We start from the raw sequence: 23,648 nt of genomic DNA on the forward strand, positions 1-23,648 counted from the left end.
AATACAGTGGGGCAAAAAAGTATTTAGTCAGCCACCAATTGTGCAAGTTCTCCCACTTAAAAGGATGAGAGAGGCCTGTAATTTTCATCATAGGTATACCTCAACTATGAGAGACAAAATGGGGGAAAAAATCCAGAAAATCACATTGTCTGATTTTTAAAGAATTTATTTGCAAATCATGGTGGAAAATAAGTATTTGGTCAATATCAAAAGTTCATCTCAATACTTCGTTATATATCCTTTGTTGGCAATGACAGAGGTCAAACGTTTTCTGTAAGTCTTCACAAGGTTTTCACACACTGTTGCTGGTATTTTGGCCCATTCCTCCATGCAGATCTCCTCTAGAGCAGTGATGTTTTGGGGCTGTCGCTGGGCAACACACTTTCAACTCCCTCCAAAGGTTTTCCATGGGGTTGAGATCTGGAGACTAACTAGGCCACTCCAGGACCTTGAAGTGCTTCTTACGAAGCCACTCCTTTGTTGCCCGGGCAGTGTGTTTGGGATCATTGTCATGCTGAAAGACCCAGCCACGTTTCATCTTCAATGCCCTTGCTGATGGAAGGAGGTGTTCACTCAAAATCTCACGATACATGGCCCCATTCATTCTTTCCTTTACACGGATCAGTCGTCCTGGTCCCTTTGCAGAAAAACAGCCCCAAAGCATGATGTTTCCACCCCCATGCTTCACAGTAGGTATGGTGTTCTTTGGATGCAACTCAGCATTCTTTCTCCTCCAAACACGAGGAGTTGAGTTTAGACCAAAACATTCTACTTTGGTTTCATCTGACCATATGACATTCTCCCAATCCTCTTCTGGATCATCCAAATGCTCTCTAGCAAACTTCAGATGGGCCCGGACATGTACTGGCTTAAGCAGGGGGACCCGTCTGGCACTGCAGGATTTGAGTCCCTGGCAGCGTAGTGTGTTACTGATGGTAGCCTTTGTTACTTTGGTCCCAGCTCTCTGCAGGTCATTCACTAGGTCCCCCCGTGTGGTTCTGGGATTTTTGCTCACTGTTCTTGTGATCATTTTGACCCCACGGGGTGAGATCTTGCGTGGAGCCCCAGATCAAGGGAGATTATCAGTGGCCTTGTATGTCTTCCATTTTCTAATTATTGCTCCCACAGTTGATTTCTTCACACCAAGCTGCTTGCCTATTGCAGATTCAGTCTTCCCAGCCTGGTGCAGGTCTACAATTTTGTTTCTGGTGTCCTTCGACAGGTCTTTGGTCTTGGCCATAGTGGAATTTGGAGTGTGACTGTTTGAGGTTGTGGACAGGTGTCTTTTATAATGATAACAAGGTCAAACAGGTGCCATTACTACAGGTAACGAGTGGAGGACAGAGGAGCCTCTTAAAGAAGTAGTTACAGGTCTGTGAAAGCCAGACATCTTGCTTGTTTGTAGGTGACCAAATACTTATTTTCCACCATGATTTGCAAATAAATTCTTTAAAAATCAGACAATGTGATTTTCTGGATTTTTTTTCTCATTTTGTCTCTCATAGTTGAGGTATTGGTGGCTGACTAAATACTTTTTTGCCCCACTGTAGATGTGCTGTGAATCAAGTCTCTTCCACTGCAGCAGGTATGAATCAAATAAATATATCCTATCAAGTATATCAATAAAAACAAATACTAAAAACAAGTTCTGGGATTCTTCCCATTGGACAGCTGAGGATAATATCCTATGAAAGGGGAGGATGGGAAGAGCCTGTCAAGCTTCTGGGGCTGCGGTCTTCGTTGTCCGTCCTTTCTCCAACCTTTTGCACAACTGGAAGGATTACCTGCCACAAAAGGTCATTCTCACGTTTAATACCAAAGTATTCCGATGGGCTGCACAAGGAGCTATTTCTAACCCGAATATAACGATAAATGATTGGTATATAAATTCGTTTTAAAAATAATCCCCGCACGAAACAGATTCACAGCATGAAGACGAGTACAAGTCCCCACCGAAAGGAAGCGAAGAGCGCGAGCGTAGAAAAAGGAAGAAGGAGCGAGGCAGTGGGCGCTCGAGCTTAAGGGCGGGGCTTTGGGAACTTCGTCACTTCCTCTGCGGAGAAGGCTAGTGAAGAGACGGTTTGGCGTTAGAAACCGCGGTCGGCGTCCAGGGCTCCGAAGCGGGAGAATGAGCGACAGCGGGGAGCAGAACTACGGCGAGCGGGTAATATGCAGTGCTTGCGAGCGCGGCTTAAGCAGCCTGTTTGGTTAAAGAGAAAACACGCATTTTCGGCCTTTTTTTTTTGCTTTTAAAGAAAAAAGCACCTTAACTTTCCTTCCCTTTCCTCTGGGATTGGCGTGGAACTAGGAGGGGAAGACGTTGAAAGGGGAAACGGCTGTTGCTCCGGCCTAGCGTCCCCTCCCGTCTTAGCCTGTGTCGTGTTGATTTGGCGCGAGAAAATGGCCCACCGTTTCCTGTAGAGAGGGCGCGCTCTGACTTAAAGCTCTATGGTGAGCCCGTCTCCCGGCGCCATCTTGGGCTGGTGACCCGCAGGAACGCGCCGCCGCGGGGACAAAATGGCCGCGAAAGGTTGGCAGCCTTTCCCCGCTGGAGTGCTACGGATCTGATTCGTTTGCAAATGGCAGGCGTTATCCCCGGTGTTTGCATCCAGGCCGCTCTGATAGAGATTTCCTTCTTTTCGTTATTTCGTATTAATAGACGGGGTCTCAGCTTCGCTCCAGATTTCTGCTCTCGCGCACGTGCACAGCGAACTGTTGTATAATTTGACTTAACAGAGAAGCATTGTTAAGTTACCAAACACAGCATAGCTATATGGTAGCACACAAAGCATTTCCTTAAAAAAACACATTGAAAAATAATGCTCACTTTGCGTTCTTTCAATATAAACGTTAATATATCCTATCGGTGTTTGTGGAATAGAAAGGCAAAGTGAGGCTTCGCTGAAGTAGTTGATAATTCAAAATGCTGAAATTTACATTTCAGACTGTATTGACTTCTCAAACGTCAGTGGAATATTGGTGTATCTGCTAATCAGTATAAGCATGGGTTTAATAATATAGCTGAATTTGACACAAAGCAGAAAAAAATAAGGACATGCATGCTGCACATCAAGTGTGCAGTACAGTATTTAATGTGTCAGGTTGCTGCTTTGCAGATTTTGTTAATTCAGCATTATGGAAGGAGGAGGCACAGTTGTTTAAAGTAATTTTGCAACTTTGCTAACAAATGAAAGGTACATTACAAAAAAATAGGTTTTGTGCAAAAGATGAAGACATAGTCTGGAATTTTGGAAAATACATTGTAAGTCACCTAAGCTATTGAGGTGCAGGTTTAAGGATTCTCAAAATCCAGCCATGGTATATTTTTAATTGAACTGGATTGCTGATCCAGAAAGAGAAACGAAGCAAGAAAATGGCACTCAGTTCCTTTCACCTTTTCATTTAAGTTTTGTGTACTGAGTACTCAACTGAGCTCAGAGGAATGGGGGGAAATGGCAAAGAAAATCATGTTTATATAACCATCATTGTTAATTACCTTTAAAGCTAAATGTATTTATGGCTATTACTGTATTTTGTAGTAGTGAATCCTAAATATTAAATATATGACCGTTGCTATTCAGTAGTGCAGTATAATGTAGCACTTACTATAATAAATGGTCAGCTATAAATGAGTGCCACCTTTACTGTATAAAATTGGCTGCAGTACCATTTCCTAATAGGCATGGTTTTCTTTTAGCAGTACAGTTTTAAGTTTGCATTGGTATCGCTGTTCTAGACTAAGTTGTAGATAGAGGCAAAAAATTACTGCTTTTTAAAAACTAATTCTCTTCCTGGGAAGTTAATATGTTGAAAGTAGATAAAGGCACCCTCAACCCAAGCTTGACTTAAATGGACATATCCATATAGCTTTCTTGGCAACAGTGCAGAAGTCTTTTGCCATTATTTTGCTCTGAGATTTTTCAGCTTCCCAGACTAGTACTACTTGGTGATCTTCCAGTCAGACCTAACTCTTCTAAGCCTATATACTGTAGAGTCAGCCAGGTGATGTCACATGTTAATTAATAATATGCAGTGAAATAAAGAGAAGTTTGCTGTTCCTAAGAAAAATATGTTCATTTTTTCATTAAGTTAATTTCTTAGGTTTGCAAATTAATTGAATTTCAGCCCACAAATTATGCCTTTGTTAGGCTGACATGATTGAAATATATTTTATACTGTTAGGACAGCCTCCAAAGATAATTCCCCACTGAATTCTGTGGATTTTTTTTTTAACTTAGTTACATAGTTGTGTGAAGGCTGCCTTTTGGAAAAGTGTTTCTAATTGTCTGGAGTTGCTTCATAGAAAAATCATTCTGGCTTTTAAACAAAAAAACATTCAACATAGCTGGAAAGCATGACAGCATATATCTTTGCCAACATACTCAAAATGGGTCTACAAAAATACTCCAGAGAATAACAGTGCATGATAAACACTCTAGATGACAGTAAATGGAGATAAGGGGGAGAAATGCATAGTGTGAGGATTTGACCTCCTGGAGAAAAATGCTGAACATGCTGTCAGCTGTGGGTGCAATTACTTCAAGGTAAAGTTTATTATGGCAAGGGCCTAGATAAATGTTGGGGGAAGAAGTAATGCAGAGATGAAAGCATAGAACCTGGATAGATGAAGATAGTATGAAGGAATGAACCCTGTGTGATAGTTAAACTGAAAGGGATCTGCCAGATCTGTGAGGACAGGTGAGTGAGAGGTTCACGTGTTCTTTTTATGGAAATCAAAACTTAAAAGTCTATAAACTTGTCACTGAGTCTTTGAGAAAGCTTATCCTCAAAATATTTTTAAATGTTTAGCTTAACACTTGTTGAGATTGCAGACTAAAATGTTGAAGTGTTAATAGTTTCTGAATTTTAAAACAAAGTTGTACAACTTATCTCTCTGTGTTTGGGAGTTTCCTAATGTAGGAAGAAACTACCCTATAATAAGAAAATACTGGTCTCTTCCCAGATTTAATAAAGTGAGGAAAGTGCAAACCTGTAATAGAAGTCAACATTTTTACTTGTGGCTCCAACAGTTTTAATTTTGGATAAACATATCCCTTAAAAACTGTAGAAAGACAGTTGTCCTGTATTGTCCAAGAATTGGAACCTGGACTTACATTTGCTGGAACTCCTTACTGCTAAAAATTCATCTTTTTAAGAATTTTTCTTGATGACAATATTTTTAACATGTTTAATACTTTTCTGCAGAATAATCCTTGCTTGTTGCTGGAATTAACTTTTAAAGATATGTCGACTGACTGAAAAATTAGGGCTTCTCATGGACCATTCTATTCCCTAAATCATTAAAATAGGGGATAGTACGTATTGATATTACTTTCAGGCAAAAAAGAAAAGAAAAGGAGGAAATGCTATACTTTGCAGTAATGGTTATACCATGAACTAGTTGGGGTTTCTTACCATAGCAACCTCATGGTATTTTTCATAAAACTTTTGAGCACTAATTTTACACAGTGCTAGCCATTTTGCATGTGGATTTTCATGGAAGAGCTTGATGAGTTAATGCTATATATACATATTTTTGGGGGGAAAATGTAATATTTGTACAGTTTTATCTTTCATATTTTATTTCATGGTACTGTTTTGACTCTGGGAATCATTTTGGTGGAAGATGATAATGAATCTGCATGAAGTATCTTGAACATCATTAAGACTCTAGAGAAACATGTTCTACTGGTTTCTGGAAAGTTTTTGCTGCCAAAACAAAAGAGGGAATGCATTTTTAAAAGTAGATTATTTTTTATGTTGGAATGCCTTGGTTGGCTCTCATGTAGCACAAGCAGTAATCTTTTTGATCAGTGAACATTTTTACACTTCTGAGAGTGCACTGTGAATGCTGTCACAAAACTGCTTCTGTTGGGGACTTGCCTTTTTACAAAATGTCTGCTACATTAGCCATGTGTAGAAACAAGGGACCAAAAATAATAGGTATGAAGCCTAGAAGGTGACAAGAGAGGTGTTACAGGTTTATTGGTTCCAGTGAACACATTATCTCTCCCTGTCTTCTAGCACTAAGAAATGCTATATGGATGACTGTGAGCAAAGCTTTTCACTTTTAATAACTTATGGAAACCAACCAGGGTTTCTGTTTAAGATTCCAAATTCATGCTTTGAAAGTAGCTTGTTTAATGACCAACTAGCATTTTTAAAAGCTAGGCTTCTTGATTGGAATATAATGCCATTCTTCCATCCATATAGGAGACACATGTGAACCTGACATTTTATTTGTACTTATGTAAGCAACCTGCTGCCCAGCAGATGTTTTGTCTCCAGTTCCCATGATGTCTCAATATGACTAAAGTTATGTTATGGAAGTTGTAGTCCAGAATATTTGGAGGGTGTCAGGTTGCTTCCATGTATTGAACTATATTCCATGTGCTGAAATCTTAAAACCATTTTAATCAATACAATTACATCTTATTTTTATTGTTTTATGAAATGTTTATATGCTTCAGTAATGGTGTGAAATCAACAGTGTACATAATAAAAAGTTAATACAATAAAAGTAAAACAGTTAATTACTGTACAATAACCTCAAGCAGCTGTAGAATTCATGGCATCCCATCTTATTTGGACAACATTTTACTAAAGCCCTTCCAGAATAACCAAATTTTAACAAGCTTCTGGAAGATTGTGAGGGAGGGGACCACTTTCATATCTAGTGATAAGCTGTTCTAATGGAGGGGAGCACTCACAAAGAGTGTGAGGTCAGGTTTCAGGCCCAGCTATGGAACGGAAACGGCATTGGTCGCACTTATGGATGATCTCTGGCAGGAGCGGGATGGTGGTAGTGCGACCATCCTTGCTCTCCTTGATCTCTCAGCGGCATTCAATACCGTCGACCACGGTGTCCTATTTGGACGGCTCAGGGATATGGGGGTGGGCGGCACAGTTCTGTGCTGGTTCACCTCCTTTCTCCAGGGCCGATCCCAATCGGTGGTGATAGGGAGCGAGAGGTCCCATCCTCAGCCCCTCCTTTGTGGGGTGCCGCAGGGTTCGGTTCTCTCTCCACTCCTTTTCAACATCTATATGAAGCCGCTGGGTGAGATCATCCATCACCATGGGATGAGGTATCATCAGTATGCTGCTGATACTCAACTATACATCTCCATCCCTGGTGAGGTAAGTGATGCCGTTTCCGCCCTCTCGCGGTGCCTGGAAGCTGTGAGGGTCTGGATGGGGAACAACAGGCTCCGGCTGAACCCTGGCAAGATGGAGTGGCTGTGGGTTAATGGCTCCTCTGTATCCGGGACGTTGTCATCCTTGGTTCTGGATGGGGTAGCACTGCCCCAGACAGACCCAGTGTGTAATTTGGGGATCCTCCTGGACTCACGGCTCCTACTCAAAGAGCAGGTGGCAGCCGTGGCCAGGAGGGCTTTTGCACAGCTTCAGGTTGTGCACCAGTTACGCCCTTTCCTGGATCGGGATGCCTTGCGGACAGTCACTCATCCCCTCATTATCTCCCAGATAGACTACTGCAATGCACTCTACATGGGGCTACCCTTGAAGAATATCCAGAAGCTTCAGCTGGTCCAGAATGTGGCCGCACGAGCAATTTTTGGGGCCCGAAGAAGGACCCATATAACACCTCTGCTCCGTGAGCTGCATTGGGTACCAGTTTGCTTCCGGGTCCAATTCAAGGTGTTGGTTATCACCTTTAAAGCCCTACATGGCATGGGGCCAGGCTACCTGAAGGACCACCTCGCCCCCACGATCTCTACCCGTCCCACCCGATCTCACAGAGAGGGCATGCTTCGGATCCCCGCGGTAAAAGAACTTTGATTAGTGGGGTCCAGAAGGCGGGCCTTCTCTGCTGTGGCCCCCGCCCTTTGGAACATCTTGCCCCCGGAGGTGAGACAGGCCCCCTCACTCCAGGCCTTTCGGAGGGACTTGAAGACCTGGCTCTGCCATCTGGCCTGGGGCAGGGAGGGAGGATATCAGAAGTGGGGTTGGCTGGCCCCTTAGTGGTATGCTGTGCCCCCAGTGGCCTCTTGGATTTTTTAGTTGTTTATTTTTCTAATGTTTGGTTTTATAACTTTTAATGGTATTTGTGTTTTTTAGTGTGTTGTAAGCCGCCCAGAGTCCCCCATTGTGGGGAGATGGGCGGGGACAAATTAAATAAATAAATAAAATATACATTGGGTGAGCAGATTCTATCCAGACTAGATTGTCTTTAAAATTTCTAGGCCATAAGCCATTTAGGGCTTCATAGAAGATAAATAATACCTTGGAAACAACTAGTAGCCAATGCAACTCCCCTAATATTGATGTAATTTGACAGTAGAGTGTCTGGCCCATTATCTCATGGGCGGTTGCATTCTGCACCAGCTGAAATTTCCAGGTAGTCTTCAAGGGCAACCCCATATACAACAAATTATAGTAATCCAGTCAAGAGGTATCAATATCACAAATGACTATACTCAGTGCCTCCTGTTTGAGGAATGGCCACAACTGGGTGTACCAGCCAGAGCTGAAAAAGGCCTTTCTGGCCATAGTATCCATATGCTGAATTAAAGCTACTCTGTCTTCTTTGTGTTAAGTCTGAGCCTCCAGACCCTAGTTTAGGACTTCTGTTGCATCTCCCACTTAGTTCAGGGTGGAGATATATAGCTGGTTATCTAAGTGCCAATGTGAACCTAGTATCTAATTAATATGTTTTCTTAAAACAACCTTAATTGTAACATCTGCAATTATGTAGTTGCCTGCAGCTAAATATAAACTCTGTCCATGATTTTGGTTCATGCAGCTTATATGACACTACTGTACAAAACATTAAGTGCTCCATATTTTGGGGGAAGCTAGGGCTACTAGTTACTGGAATGTAAGTCTGTGTGTGAAAAGTAATAGTATACTCTGTCCAAAAATGGTGGTTCAGTCATTCTCTAATATGTATATTAAATTACCATATTTTCTATTTTTATTCTTTGGAAATAAACCGTTCTATTTAGCTCAGTTTTCCAATTTTAGTTTTAAGTTGTCAGTAATGGGCCATTTTTGTGTGCTGTATTCCCATTGCTGGATTCTCAATCTGTCATGACTGCTGGATATAATATACACTATCTAGGAATTATTTTGCAGTCATTTGTTCTTTAGGTAAAACAAGATTCCAAAATTATGAAAAAGATGTATGGCCTTGTTATAAAAATGAAATTGTATAAATCATACTTGCTGTAGTTGTAAATACAGTATGCTACAAAAACTTGCACCATTGTTTAGAAAATATATGAAATATCAAACTTGATTTATAGTTTGATCCAGATCCATATCATACATTTTTTAAAAGATAAAAACTGCTTTGAGATTTGTAAGTCACTTTTCAGGAGGTTTTTTTTTTTTAATGAAAAACTATGCAAATATTGTAAATAGACACTCCCTGCTTTTGAAATCATATTTCTCCACCTTTAATGTGAGTAATTTGCCATGTCACATTTATTTTTCAAATAAGTATTATGTACCAAAGTTTGTGAGTTGGGCATTTTTCTGTTTTCATGTGTGGGGTAATGAGGAGAGAGATGTGCCAAGAAGTTCAGGTGAGAAAGTGTGTTTATCTATGGACTTGCCTTTATTATTAATAGGTTATAGTTTTAGCCAATATCAGTGCTAAATGGGTGGTAAAACTGAAATGTTATATGAGAGGGGCACACAATTTTATAACATGATGGTGTGCTAATTGAATTCTCTAAGACTTCCTGTGATATTACGTTTGTATTTTGTCTATGGTACAGCAACAGTTGTGTTACAATATTTTTGTATCATTAGTGCAAGTATTTTAGGATCAAGATAGATGTTATTTGTAAAAAGGAGAATTAAAATGCAGTTGTTCTAAGATAATTGGTTTTAATTATTTAACATAAAAGCTCCCAGACTTAAAAATATGAATCTATGAGCATGGAAAATATGCTGTTAAAGACAAATGTATTTTCTGTTGTCATGATTAATTAAAATCTTAGGATAAAAGTTTCATTGTGACATCATATCAGAAGAAGTCTGGCAGCACCTTTCCTGACTAACAAATTTTATTAAAAGGCTTTTATAATAAGCTTTTATGAGCCACAACCCACTTCATCACCTGCATCTCACAAAAGCTCACACAACTATATGCCTTTCAATGAATTTTTTTAGTCAAAAATGTGCTGCCAGGCTCCTCCTCATTTTTTTTCCCCTACCATAGACTAAGACAATTCTCCTACATTATGACATGATAGAATTCTCCATAATTGCTGAGGAAATTAGGGCACGTGCTATTGAGAAATAAGATTCTTAAGTTTATCCGTATACTCTCTTAACTCTCTATATAAAAGAAAGCACAGTTGAGTGGAGTTATATAGATACGTGATTTTGAAATACATTAGTAACTTCTAAATGTTAAATATGAAAAAGTCATCAGTTTGTTAAGCCCTCAGCTATTTGGATATTTAAAGTAGGCCTAACAAGCAAATTTGTAGCTGGTCAATCATTTTCGATTGAATTGACATTTTTTTAAAAAACACGGTCATAAATTTGACATCACAGTATTAGAACAAAACTGCATACTAATTAAAACCGTGCAAACACATAGCATTTTTTCTAGTTTCAGTTTTGACACTAGATATCTATCCTGGAGTTTTAAATATTCTTCATCCTGTTCTTTTTTTATTAAGGTTAATGTTGAAGAAGGAAAATGCGGAAGTCGCCATTTGACAAGTTTTATAAATGAGAATTATTTGAAGCTCAGGAATAAGTGAAGCTGAAATTTGAAAAAAAAAGAAAGTGAATGCATGCTAATTATCAGACCAGAAGTCCCACTTATAGAATATTGAGCAATTTGTGTGAAGTGGGGAAGATGAAAGAAGTCAGAATTTGAAACGGAAGAATGAAGAAAAGAAATAAAAATGAAGTTAAGATAAGAAGTAATCTGGAATCTGAAAGCACTACGCTAAGTAATTACTAGTCTGTTTATGTGTCCCTGTATATTTTGATAAACATGCATGCATGCATTATTTGTTTAATAGAAAAAAACATGCAGGGTTTTTTTAAAAAAAAAAAAGTGCTTAACAGGCAAAAAAAATCCTAAATCTAGGCAGTTCTAGTGGCAACTGCCCGGACACATAATGGAGACATAGAACTTTATTTTTCACCAGAACTTGTTTAGACTAAAATACTAAAGACATTGAACTCAAGCTAAATTATATATTTTCTATATGCAGGAGTCCCGTTCTGCTTCCAGAAGTGGAAGTGCTCATGGTTCTGGCAAGTCTCCAAGGCACTCGCCTGCTAGATCTAGATCCAAGGAGGGCTCAAGGCGATCTAGGTCAAAGTCTAGATCAAGATCTGAATCTCGGTAAGCTTATATAAATCATATTTTTGTTGAACTTAAGTTTTATCTCAAATGTTAATTGGCTATCTAAATGGTCTTGAGTTGAGCTTAGTGACTGTATCCATGTAGTTTTCTTGGCAGTGCTACATGAATGATTTGCAATTATTTCCTTCTGAGATGTATGTTTGTTAGCTTGTTTTTAACTTCCCAGTAATCCTGGAATTTAGTCCTCAAATTTTCAGATGGTCCTCCAGTCATCAATTCTCAATTGTCATTTAAACTTGCTCAATTACTATATGTGTCCCTGGTGAGTTTGTTTAATTACTGTACTGTACATAAGCTTAAGATGGCTTGTCTGGCATTGATTGAGTCAATATGTCATTAAAATCTAGCTAGGCAAATAAAAAATATCTGGATTCCAGAGTTCATTACAGGTAGTCCTTGAATTATAACCATTCATTCAGTGACCATTCAGTTACAACAGCACTGAACAAAGGGACTTACGACCGGCCCTTGAAGTTCTGGCTATTGCAGTGCCCACGCAGGCACATGAACAAAATTCGGGTACTTAGCAACCAGCTCACACGGCCAGTTACAGCATCCCATGGTCATGTGATCGCCATTTGTGACCTTCTCTGCCAGCTTCCCACAAGCAAAGTCAATGTGGAAACCAGGGAAGGTCACAAGTTGCCCGGATAAGTGTCGTCCCCCCCCCTGGCCTTTCTTCGCTTGCACCGCTCTCTTCTTCCCCCCTGCACTCGCACATACCCCACACCCTCTTTCCCTGCACTTGTACGCGCCTTAGCACCTCCCCTCCCCCAACTCAAATGCAGCCTGCGCTGGGCCTCCCCCACCTAACTGCAGTACCCCCATGCTCCTTACCTAAGATTTCCTCCACTTTCTGACCCACATGTCTTGGGTTACAATGACAACCAGGACTGCCTGTATTGCCATCACTAAGCGATGCAGTTGTAAAGCACAAGATCACATTACATAGCAATGGCAGTCCCAGTCCCAATTGCAGTCATAACTCAAGGACTACCATGAATGCCAGTACTTCTAGATTTAAAGAATATCTGGTAACATATATGTAAAAAAACAGTATTCTGTATATTCCTTCACTCAGAGAAGTGGGTTCCAGAATTGTCTATGAACATCAACGGTATGTCATATCAACGGTAAAATAAAATGTCAAGGAGAGGGGTAAAAGAATCTATATTCATATATTTTTGCTTTGAAATTCCTGATGCCTCACTTGGATTTGCTGCACCAGAAATACATATATATTAATTTAAATATTTAACTGATATATCCTTTTCCTGCTGAAGTCTTCAGGAGAGGCCATGCTCCAGATTTCCATTCCATAAGAAGTATGGTTGAAGGCAACACAGGACCACCATCTTTGTTGCAATGTTCATGAGAGACATGTTTCTAAGGGTGTGCACAGAATGAGAAAAATATCCTGAGCCTGGACCAAACAGGTGTCCTATGTTGCAGTGGAACAAAACTTGAAATAAATTGAGTGCTTCACTATAGGAGGCAATAGAAATTTAAACACTGGGTTTTTCATTGTGAACTTGGAACATTTGAATTGTTGGTTTTGTACATTTTGTGCATTGGTTGGTTTCTTCCTTATTAACCTTCAGGTATGATGTAAAATTTCAGTTTCAGAATTAGCCCGTGTAACCTCTACTGGTTTTATTGTAGCTATTAGCTTTTTGCTTCCATCCCCTTTTGGGAGTCCCTCCCAGAGGCCACAGGGTTATGTAGCTAGAAATATTATAAGCTCAACTTTTTGGTCTTTTAATTACAAAAAGTATTCCTCCTGAATGAACTGAAAATTTTGGTTCCACCAATTCCAGGGGGATGCTTGCAATCTCTACCCTTTGGTAGGGGCATTGCATACAGATAGAGGTTGTACAATTTAGTTCTAAATATAGTAGCAATTTTTATAGGTCCATTATTAATAAGATGTGAGATGTGTGTTTATAGCTCACTATGACATTCATAATTTTCATGCTTTATAGATCCAGATCAAGGAGAAGTTCTCGCAGACATTATACAAGATCACGTTCACGTTCTCGATCCCACAGAAGATCAAGAAGCAGATCTTATAGCCGCGACTATCGTCGCCGACACAGTCACAGCCATTCTCCTATGTCTACTCGTCGGCGTCATGTTGGCAACAGAGTAAGGCTGGGATGGCAGCAGTTGACCAGAGATAATTCAGCTGTGTGTGTCTTTGGAGGTTCTAAAGTTTTCAAATTACCCAGAAATCTTGTAAAGTTATAATTGTATTGTAAATAATGCTAATATGATTGTTAATGTTGCATTGATGCTAAATATATTTAGTAAATTTTATTTAAAATAGATATTGTATATTAACGGTTTGTGTTATTATGTCTTATATAACTTATATCTTTCAGATTGTTTTAAAGTCTTTTAAGCTAATTTTTGCTCAGAGGTTTTTGATTCCTAATTAGTCAAGTCACATGGTTCTTTCATATAGATTATGTATAGTTTAATATATTTTAAAATGAAAAGCAGTTGATTGTAGTTATGATATAATAGCTGGAGTGATATTAATGATTCACTGCAGAAAAAAACATACATTCACTTCACTATCTAGTTTGAAGTGCTACAAAAATGTCTTGTATAAACAAACCAGTGCTTGTGAGAAGACCAGTAAAATGCAGTTTTTAATGATCTGTCAAGTTATACTTTCTCCAATGGCTAATCAGAAGATATGAACAATTTCAGTAGGAGAAGTATAGTAAGAAAGCTATTATACAAAATGAATCCTCTAATCCAGGGGTTATTAAGCTTTTTGTGTGAAGGACCCGTTTTAGAATCTGGTGAAATCTATGGAGCCTTTCTAAGAAAACAATTTTAAATGCATAAAATAAGATACATAGCTATACATTGTATTATCAGTAGTCCTCATTTAGTGACCACAATTGGGACCAGAAACTTGGTTGTTAAGCAAAGTGGTTCCTAAGTGAAACCACAACTGTGCTTATGATCTTACTTCAGCTTTCTTTTGCTCTACAGACCTGTGAAGGTCATAAATGTGAGGATTGGTCGTAAAGTTACTTTTCATCACCGTCGTAACTGCGAATGGTCAGTAAACAAGGCAGTTGCTAAACAAGGATTATCCATGTAGGGGAAACCATTTAAACAGACAATCCTCATTTAGCAACCACAATTAGGACCTGCAATTTGGTCATTAAGCGAAGCAGTCACTAAGTGAAGCCATGACTGCACTTTTGATCTTACTTCAGCTTTCCTTTGCTTTATAGACCTGCAAAGGTTGTAAATGTGAGGAATGGTCATACATAACTGCAAAGGTCACTAAACAAGGACTACCTGTGCTCAAATACAGTTATCATAATTATTTAAAATATATAATATATGCGCTTTATTGATTAAATTGGTAAGATAAAGTACATTTCAGCTAGAGGTTATTAAAAATAAAATTGCATTTTTTTTCCTATACGAGTCCATGGACCCCCTGAAATTTAACCACACTCCCAAGGTGTCCTTGGCCCCCTAATTAAGAATCCTTGCTCTGTAAAGAGCCATGTCTTGCTGTTTTGTTCTTCAGTGCAGAAATATTTCTGTATTACATCCCTTTTGATTAAAAAACACTTATCTAAATCTCCCTTGGGTGAAGAGATCTCATGTGTGAACAGATGTATTTATCTATTAAAAAAAAAATAAGTTTGTCATGTCAAAACACTAAAGGAGACATCCAGTAGTAAGTAATATAAAAGTGAAAGACATATTAAGCATGAAAGATCACAGCTTCCAGTAAGTATCAGTATTTGTTAGTGTATTCTGAGCTCAGTTTGTATATTGATGAGTCTTGGAGCACATAGTCTATAATAGAAAACTCTAATGGAGATTTGGACACCATTCTGATTTCTGCTTGTGTTTTTTAATCTAGAAAAAGGCAGATTATTAATATCAAATAGGAAATAATATTGCTGTATTGTATCCCAAAGTATTTTGTTACTTTTATAGAACACTTTTGAGCTCTTATGAGAATTTCTCTCTCTTTTTTTTTTCTTTTTATGCAGGCAAATCCAGACCCAAATTGTTGTCTTGGAGTATTTGGATTAAGCCTATATACAACAGAAAGGGATCTGAGAGAAGTATTCTCCAAATATGGTCCAATTGCTGATGTTTCTATTGTATATGACCAACAATCTCGGCGTTCTAGAGGATTTGCTTTTGTGTATTTTGAAAGTGTTGATGATGCTAAGGAGGTAAGTGATTGTGTCTATACTGAATTATATTATACTAGCAAAAACATCATGCCAATTAAAGTTGTATAAACAGATATTTTCCAGAATAAAAAAGGAAGTATTAGTAAATAATATATTTCCTGAATATAGATTCATGCTAATAGCTTCCTATATTATTAAAAGAGAATGTGTAACTGATGTTTGTATGCTACAAGCATCGTCAAGATTTTATTTTTTATACACATATACCATTTGTGTTCTGTTCTTCCTCTGTGGAATTAAAGGCCCTATATCTGTTTCTCTCCCTCATTTTACCTTTACAAGCTGTAAAGTGTGTTAGGCTATGAGATAGTAGTGCAGTTGTCCAGTGAATTTTATGACTGAGGTAATTTGAATACAAATTTAATTGTCCCTGATCTGGTATTTGAATTGCTACACCATATTAAGAATAGTGTTATCTTTATTATGGCATATTCTGGATTCTTCCAAAGAGCTACTATACATAATTCTCTTTTCCCGTCTCTGTGAAATAAGTTAACTTGAGAGGGGATGATTGGTCCAAGTAATCCCAAGAATTTAATAGCAATCGTAGGGATGTGAACCCTACTTGATTCAGTTCTGTTTTTTTTTCAGCTGTGCCACAAATAGTTTTTGTGTGTTACAAAATGTATCATTCTTACCTTCAGCACAAGGTTAGCCCCCGCCCCCGCATGACTGATAAATAGCAACTTTTATGAAAATAAGACCTATAATCCAGTATTAGTTCTTCCACGTCCCTGGTGCTACAATGAATAAATTCACATTAAATTGTATCCCACAACAATAAGTTTTGGCAGGTTATTTTTCAAGCAGATAGTATGGGCAGCATTACAGCATTTTAAGGCCATTTTGATTGGCTGTCCACTCCAACTAGTAAATTTATATCTAGTTGTGATTAAGTTACTTTATTCTGCAATGTATTTTAATACTCATATAGGCAAAAGAAAGAGCCAATGGAATGGAGCTTGATGGGAGAAGAATCAGAGTTGATTTCTCAATAACAAAAAGGCCCCACACACCTACTCCTGGAATTTACATGGGGAGACCTACTTAGTAAGTTTTTATATCTAATTCATTAGGTCAGAGTTTCCAACAAATAATTCTGTATTTAATGTTATGTATAGGCAATTTTGAATATAGAACACAGCATTCTGTTCCAAATAATAAAATTCAAATTTGTTATACAACTTCTAGAATTAGGAAATCAGTTAAACCTTTTAAAAATAAAATTAAACATAAATTATTTCACATTTTTGCAGAAGTGTTTTAGAAACTATTATCATGGGCATTCAGAATACGAGAATGCTTGTGGGTACACACACACACACTCCTCAGATTTAAAATACTTTACATTTGAGCCTTTTTAGATAATGTTATTTGTAGTAGTGATACTGTGTCCTTATCTATAATATGATGCTCCAAATATAACTGCCTCTGTCCAGGCTTTTAGTCTTAAAAAACTAGTGACATGACAGGCAGGAAGGAAAGAATCAATTGGTAAAAGGCAAGGTATGTTATTGCAAAACATGTCTCATTCTCTTTTGCTGTCCTGTTTTCATAGAGTCCGTACAACATGGCAAGCTGTAATATGTTTCAACAACTGACAAGCAGAATGCTGCTGTATGTTGTTCTGCTTACACCTGCTGATTTACGAGTGGATACAACTAACAAAACAAACTGTTCTATCAAGGATTGGTTTAGCAAATCAAAAATGAAAAAGTATTGGTTTCTACAGCATGATAAACAAGCTGTTGATGGAGCTATCCATGGCAAATCAGGCAACATGCAACAGCAGACCAGTCAATCATAGGGTCTGACAGAGATCTGTATTTGAAGAGAAAATGATTCAGATCATCCATCAGATAAATGAGTCTTTTTTCAGGAGTGCACACTGGTAGCCATGTTAGCTTAGAAAAAGATACACCTTCATGTTTCTGATAGCTGCTACATGCATATCTATGTATGTTCCAAATTGCATTTTGTTCTTTGAACCTGGATATGTATACAGCCCTAGTTTTCTATTGAGCTATATTGCAGCTTTCTGTGTTCTACGAATGTGGGTATGGGACACAGAGAACATTCTGTTTTGGATGCAGTATTGTATCTTTCCTCACTTGATTCTCACTGACAATCTCATGTTTTTAAAATGTAAGGTTGAGGGCATATCACTCTGCAAGTACAGTATTGAGTAGGAAGAATCAGTCAGCTTGTTTCTTAAGCCATATTAATAGTATGCTGCATGTATCATAGCCGTTGTTTCATGAGTATCTTCATGGCATTGTGTGACCCAGAAAAAGTTTTAAAATGATTCTTATCTAAAGAAAAAGCAACAGCCTAAGAAGGAAAAAGAAAATAAACAGTTAAGATGTGGCTTTAATGCAAAACTTGATGTAACTGGTTTAACATGTTTTGCTGGTTTTATTGAAGTATTTTATTTGTCTTGTTCTTACATTTTTAATTATTAGTTATCTTAAGCACTATTTGATTAAAAAAATGGGAAACAAATATAATGCTATTTACATTCCTATAGTTATATAACTATAAGCCATTTGTCTTTCTAATACTATATTATATATACTTCCCATTTAGTGGTAGTTCCCGCCGGAGAGATTACTATGATAGAGGTTATGATAGAGGCTATGATGACCGTGACTATTATAGTAGATCATACAGGTAAGCCTGTCTGGCTGTTTATCTCAATCCCTCTCCCTCCCTCCCTTTCTTTTTAACAATACTTACAGACTGACCCAATCTGCATAATTATTTGCTTGATAAGATTGCATATTCTTTAAAATGTAATGTTCTGCATTGTAATTAATGTTATATATTTATTTCAAAAACTTATATGGCCACCTATCTTATAAAACACAACTCTGAGTGGCTCAACAGCAGTAAAAAACAAAATAATACAAACAAAGACCTTAGCCATTCTCTTCCAATGCATTCAACACAACCATCTCCAGGCTCCAACCTCACCCTATCCCAGCACTTGGGGGAAGAGCCAGCTCTTTATGGCCTTCTGGAATGATAAGAGGATGGGGGACCTGCCAGATCTCAGAGGGATGTTACACAGGGTGGTGGATACTACAGAAAGGGCACAGTTCCTAGGTATCAGTAGATGGCAATGTTTAAGGGAAGGGACCTAGAGCATGTCCACTATATTCAGCCTGGTGGAATGGGCAGATACCTTCAGGGAGAGGCGGTCCCACAAATAACATGGCCCACTGCCATGTAGGACTTTAAAGGTGGTAGCCAGCACCTGGAATTGCACCTGAAAAAAAACTGGGGATTAGTGCTGCTCACGCAGTGGCAGTCTATAATGGATGCTGAGGTACACCCAACACTACATGTGCCATCCCGTTCTGGACAAGTTGTAACTTTCGGGTTGTTTTCAAGGACAGCCCCATGTAGAGTGTTTCAGTAATCCAACTGGGAAGTGACAGGGGCATGAGTGACTGTGAGCAAGGCCTCCTGGTCCAGAAATGGGTGCAACTGGTACACAAGGTGAATCTGCAAAGAGCCCCCTAGCCATGGCTACGAACTGCTCCTTGATACTGTTAATGTAGCCTTACAATAAAGTACAGTTAGGTCATCTGGTCAGGTTTCCTGTCTGGTTCACCTGGGAAGGTTGACATTGATCTTGCAAGTCTGAAAGTACAAATCTCCCATCATGTCCTTTACAGCCTGAGAAGTTAGGGAAGGTCCCTTCTGAGCTTCTTTCTCCACCCATTATGCAGCTGTGAGCTATACCCTCTCTTATCTGACAGTTCCATAGGCAGCATCTCTTCACCCTGTCTCTCAAGGTCTTTCTCACATACCATTACAGATTTTGATAAAAACCAGCTCCTTGAGACTCTGGCTGAATTTTCCAGTTATATGTTTAACAAGTGTTCAGAAATAGGTTATAATTCTAAATATATCCAAATGATAGAGTTCTCCGACTTCATTTTTATGTGAAAAGCTGGCTATAACATTTAGGATTCCTTAGCTTAGAAAAAAGGCAGCTCAGGAGGCACAAAGTGCCTACAGGTAGTCCTCATTTAACAACCCTAATTGAGACTAGAATTTCCATTGCTAAGCACACCAGTCGTTAGGCGAAACATCACATGACTGCACCGCTTAGCAATGGCAGTCCCAGTTCCAATCGTTAGGTGGGGACCTCATGCCTCTCCTGCCCTCCCACAACGGGCCAGCAGCTGCCTTGTCAGCGGTGGGAGGAAGAAGATGACGGTCAGCTGGGGACGGCAGGGGTAGGTGGCAGTGGAGTAAAGGGCAGCCAAAAGGGCAGAGATGAGGGAGGAGTTTGAGGAGTTGAAGCACACACTGCGGTCATAAATGCGGACTGGCTGCCAAGTGCCCAAATTTTGATCAAGTGACCGTGGGGGCGCTGCAGTGGTCCTAACTTTGAGGACCAGCTGTAACCACCATTCATTCAGCACTGTCATAACTTTGAATGGTCGCTGAACACATGGTTAAGTGAGGACTACCTGTAAAATCAGGCATGGCATAGGAAAATTGAATAGGTCAAAGTTTTTCTTCCCTAAAAATACTAAGGCGAGGGGTTTTAAAAGGAAACCGGACAGATTCATGGAGGATCGGGTTATGAGTTACTATTTAATTTAAAATCAGAATATCTGTGTTGAGTTCAAAACAAAGGATTTAGAACTCAACACACTTTCTGTTCAGAGCATCTTGCTGCATCACTGGCTGATATTGTTATGCAATAAGTTTTTTTTTTCAACTTTGAGGCTGTTTTTTTCCACATTATTCCTTTATATCAATTATTTGTATTTTGCAATTTTAACAAAAGTTTTTTAAAAATGTTCTCCTTATGCTTTCACAGAGGAGGTGGAGGCGGAGGAGGATGGCGAGCTGCCCAAGATAGAGATCAGATGTACAGGTAAATTAGAGGATTTTAATATGATTTTTAAAATATGCAAGCAGTTGTGAAATGGGCCTTTTTTGGACAGTGGTAAAAATCTATATGGAGTGATATCCTCAAAGCCAATAGAGTTGATAAATACTGGTGAAGGATTGTTTTTATCTGTGGTTTCCAAACATAAAACTTTTGGTCTAGCTGTGTTAAGAAATGGTGGCATAACATTGTTACGTATGATGCTACAATATTGAAGTAGTCATTTTAGTTGGAGCATTTCCATGATTCAAAACACAATTCTGCCACTACATTTTAAATTAAGATGCATTATACTGAGCAACCTTAACATTTCCAGGTTTCTAGTTATAGCTCATTAGTACGCTACTTAAGGATACAATGGTTCGAGTTAATTATACCATACTACTTATACAGTATTATACAATAATACTGTTCTGTGATGGAATGGAATTATGAAGGCCAGGCTCAGGGAGAAAAACATTTTCTTAGCTCGCCGGAGGAGCGTGGGAGATACAAGAGGATGAGACTGGCACCTCCCTGAGGAATTCACAATGTTGTAGCTGGCTGGCTTGGGAACTAGGGTTTCAGTCTGGGAAGATTCTTGCTAGAGGTTGTAGCTAATAAACATAGCTGAATTGAATTTGCATTGTCTCTTGGAGTTCCTTGGGCTAGGCCTGACAGTTCTGACTTACATACAAATTCGACTTAAGGACAGACCTTTGGCATGGAACTTGTTCTTAAATTGGGGACTACCTGCATGTTAATTCAAATGCAGTAGCAATAAAATTTGGGCTAAAATAATAAAGTTTGGGCTAAAAACTAGTTTTATGGCTAAGTTTCTTCCTTGGCTTATCTGATTTGATGTCTACCTTACAATATTAAGTAAAAATAGCATTGGAAATACCAGGCTTTTAAAAATAATGAACTAGTAGATCTGAAACACCCATGATCAAGTGTTTTTGTGTTCTGTCCTTCATATGTGTAGTTACCAAGGATATTTGTAGCAGAACAAGTTAGTGTGTATATCCATATGCACAGTATTTAAAAAATAAAACATCACTGTCACATTTTTTGTGCAGGAGAAGATCACCGTCTCCATATTATAGCCGAGGGGGCTATAGATCCCGTTCCCGTTCTCGATCCTACTCACCTCGTAAGTAACAAGTTCAGTTGAATACAATTTACCATTATAAGCCAGTGGAGTTAATGTGGACCATAGCTGTATGTAAATGTTTGTAAAACCTATAGTAAACTTCTTGAACTAAAGCTGGGCAAGGCATTTGAAAGATATGCTTTGCAAAGAATAGTAATACGAGCAACAAATTAAACCTCTGCTCAAAGAGTTAACCGAGCTACATCCATCAGAAGGATGTTCATGTGCATACCAAATCAGATAGTAGGCAAGTGGGGACAGCCTCTAGACCAGACTGCTTTAATCTTTTAATGAGTGGTGTCACCTTAACATGTTTTACAAAGCATTTCTAGAATACTGAGGTACAAAACTCAGTTATCCTCTGCTCATTTCATTATCTCCCTTTCAGTTGCTCAAAACAATGTTTAGCTAAGTTAATCAAAGCCCTGAATTACTTCAGTTGAATCCAAATGAAGTAAATTTACTTTACTAGTTGGAGTCCATGCTTCCCACAATAAATCCTCAGAACATAATAGGAAAAAGAACTCAGTATTTGTCCTTCATTAGACAGTGTGGTTAATGTAGAATTCCTCAGTGGGTATAATTATTTCCTGTTCCTGTTATAAAAAAATTAATTCCCAATTTTGTTTGTTAAAAAAAAAAAGAACAAAAATTACAATACTGCCAAGGTTTTGTCTGATTTCAGACTGAATATCCTGCTCTAAGTTGATTTCACTTTGACACAGAAGTGTTCTTTTGGAGAGAAAACATTTATTTGACTATTAAATTCATTAGTGCTTCCTTTACTATAAGCCTCATTGGTGTATATGCATGTGTACTTTTGGTTGTTTCTTGTTCCTCCAAGGTTCCTGGATGACTTATTGAACCTTTTAGACTTATATTCTCAATTAAAATATTACCTCAATAGATAGACTATTTTATTGGAATAAGATACCAACAAAGTCTGTTTTGTAGATTCATTTTGAAATTAGTCATTAATTTATTAAGAAGTAGCATTTTAAAGAGACCCTTTGGATCCAAGTAGAAATTAAAACTGTCATTGGATTCAAAGACTAAGTTAAAATGCATAAACCCATTTTGCTTTTGAATATACAAGCATGGTTCTAAGATTGCTTGCATTGTTGTCATTTCTGCACACACATCAAATATTCTCTAGATAACTGAAACATTTACAAAATAGTGAGAAATGGCACAGTCGTTTATGGGTAAATTGGCAAAAATTGCCACTTCCCCTTTATTAGCAGATAACATTTTGCAAACAGAAGAGGAAATCTGAATCCATGCATAAAGAGAAAATGCCTCTAACAGTTGCCCAGTTGTATACTGTATTATTTGTCCAAATGGTATATTTTCTAAATTAACAATATCTTTTGACAGAATTGCAGAGCTTCAGTATTCTTTCTTTCTTTCTTTCTCCATTGCAGGTCGCTATTGAAGTGAAAAAATGAAGACTATATCTGCAAACACTGCAGTGTGATTGCAAACTTGTTACTTTTGTTCAGTCGAATGGTGCCTAGTGAATTAGGTGACTTTTACACCTTTTATGGAGACTATTTTGGTGAAGTTTTAAAGTGTTGTACCATTCTGCATATTTGTGTAGTTGGTGCTTTGTTCAGAATTGTGTTTTTGAGAAGAGTATGTCTTCCGCATGTGTTTAGTCTGAACTTTGCAGAAGGATTTCTGTTATCTAAATTCTTCAATTTTTTCAGTTTCTAGGGTATTTTGAAGATCAAAACCTGTGTAATATGCTTTGAAATGGTGGCATAATAAACATTTTTTACTTACTTTGAATTTTGTATCTTTTGCTTAGCCAGTCAGAGGGAAAAAAGCTATTTACAAATTTGGAATAATGTTCCAAATGCTGTGCTCTGAATCTTGTAACATGGTCTGAATGGAGAGTTCATATTTTAAGTGGTTATTCCTATAAAGGAAATTAACAATATGGAACTGAACACTTACCTGAATTTGAAAGCTTAGTCGTTAAAAATTTGCATAATGCATTAT

At 38.2% G+C, this 23,648-nt stretch overlaps 1 protein-coding gene across 3 annotated transcripts; it reads left to right on the top strand.

Annotated features, from left to right (window-relative positions):
- Positions 1 to 2,025: 2,025 nt before the first annotated feature.
- TRA2B (transformer 2 beta homolog) lies at positions 2,026 to 23,428 on the top strand. Of its 3 annotated transcripts, none has more exons than XM_015888050.3 (9): positions 2,026 to 2,164; positions 11,202 to 11,335; positions 13,339 to 13,543; positions 15,391 to 15,579; positions 16,535 to 16,650; positions 18,187 to 18,270; positions 20,441 to 20,497; positions 21,571 to 21,644; positions 23,069 to 23,428. In XM_015888050.3, the coding sequence occupies exons 1-9, from the start codon at positions 2,129 to 2,131 to the stop codon at positions 23,077 to 23,079; spliced, it is 906 nt and encodes a 301-aa protein (XP_015743536.1). In that variant the 5' UTR covers positions 2,026 to 2,128; the 3' UTR covers positions 23,080 to 23,428. The 3 variants fall into 3 exon arrangements, with proteins under 3 accessions (XP_015743536.1, XP_015743538.1, XP_087988801.1); XM_015888052.3 differs by having other exon boundaries at positions 13,339 to 13,501; XM_088132675.1 differs by lacking the exons at positions 20,441 to 20,497; positions 21,571 to 21,644; positions 23,069 to 23,428 and having other exon boundaries at positions 18,187 to 18,274.
- Positions 23,429 to 23,648: the final 220 nt, after the last annotated feature.

The sequence above is a fragment of the Python bivittatus genome, unplaced genomic scaffold (genome assembly GCF_059951505.1).
Source record: "Python bivittatus isolate LINGU-HERP-01145 unplaced genomic scaffold, Pbiv_v1 ctg000980_np1212, whole genome shotgun sequence".
In the NCBI taxonomy this organism is placed as follows: Eukaryota; Metazoa; Chordata; class Lepidosauria; order Squamata; family Pythonidae; genus Python; species Python bivittatus.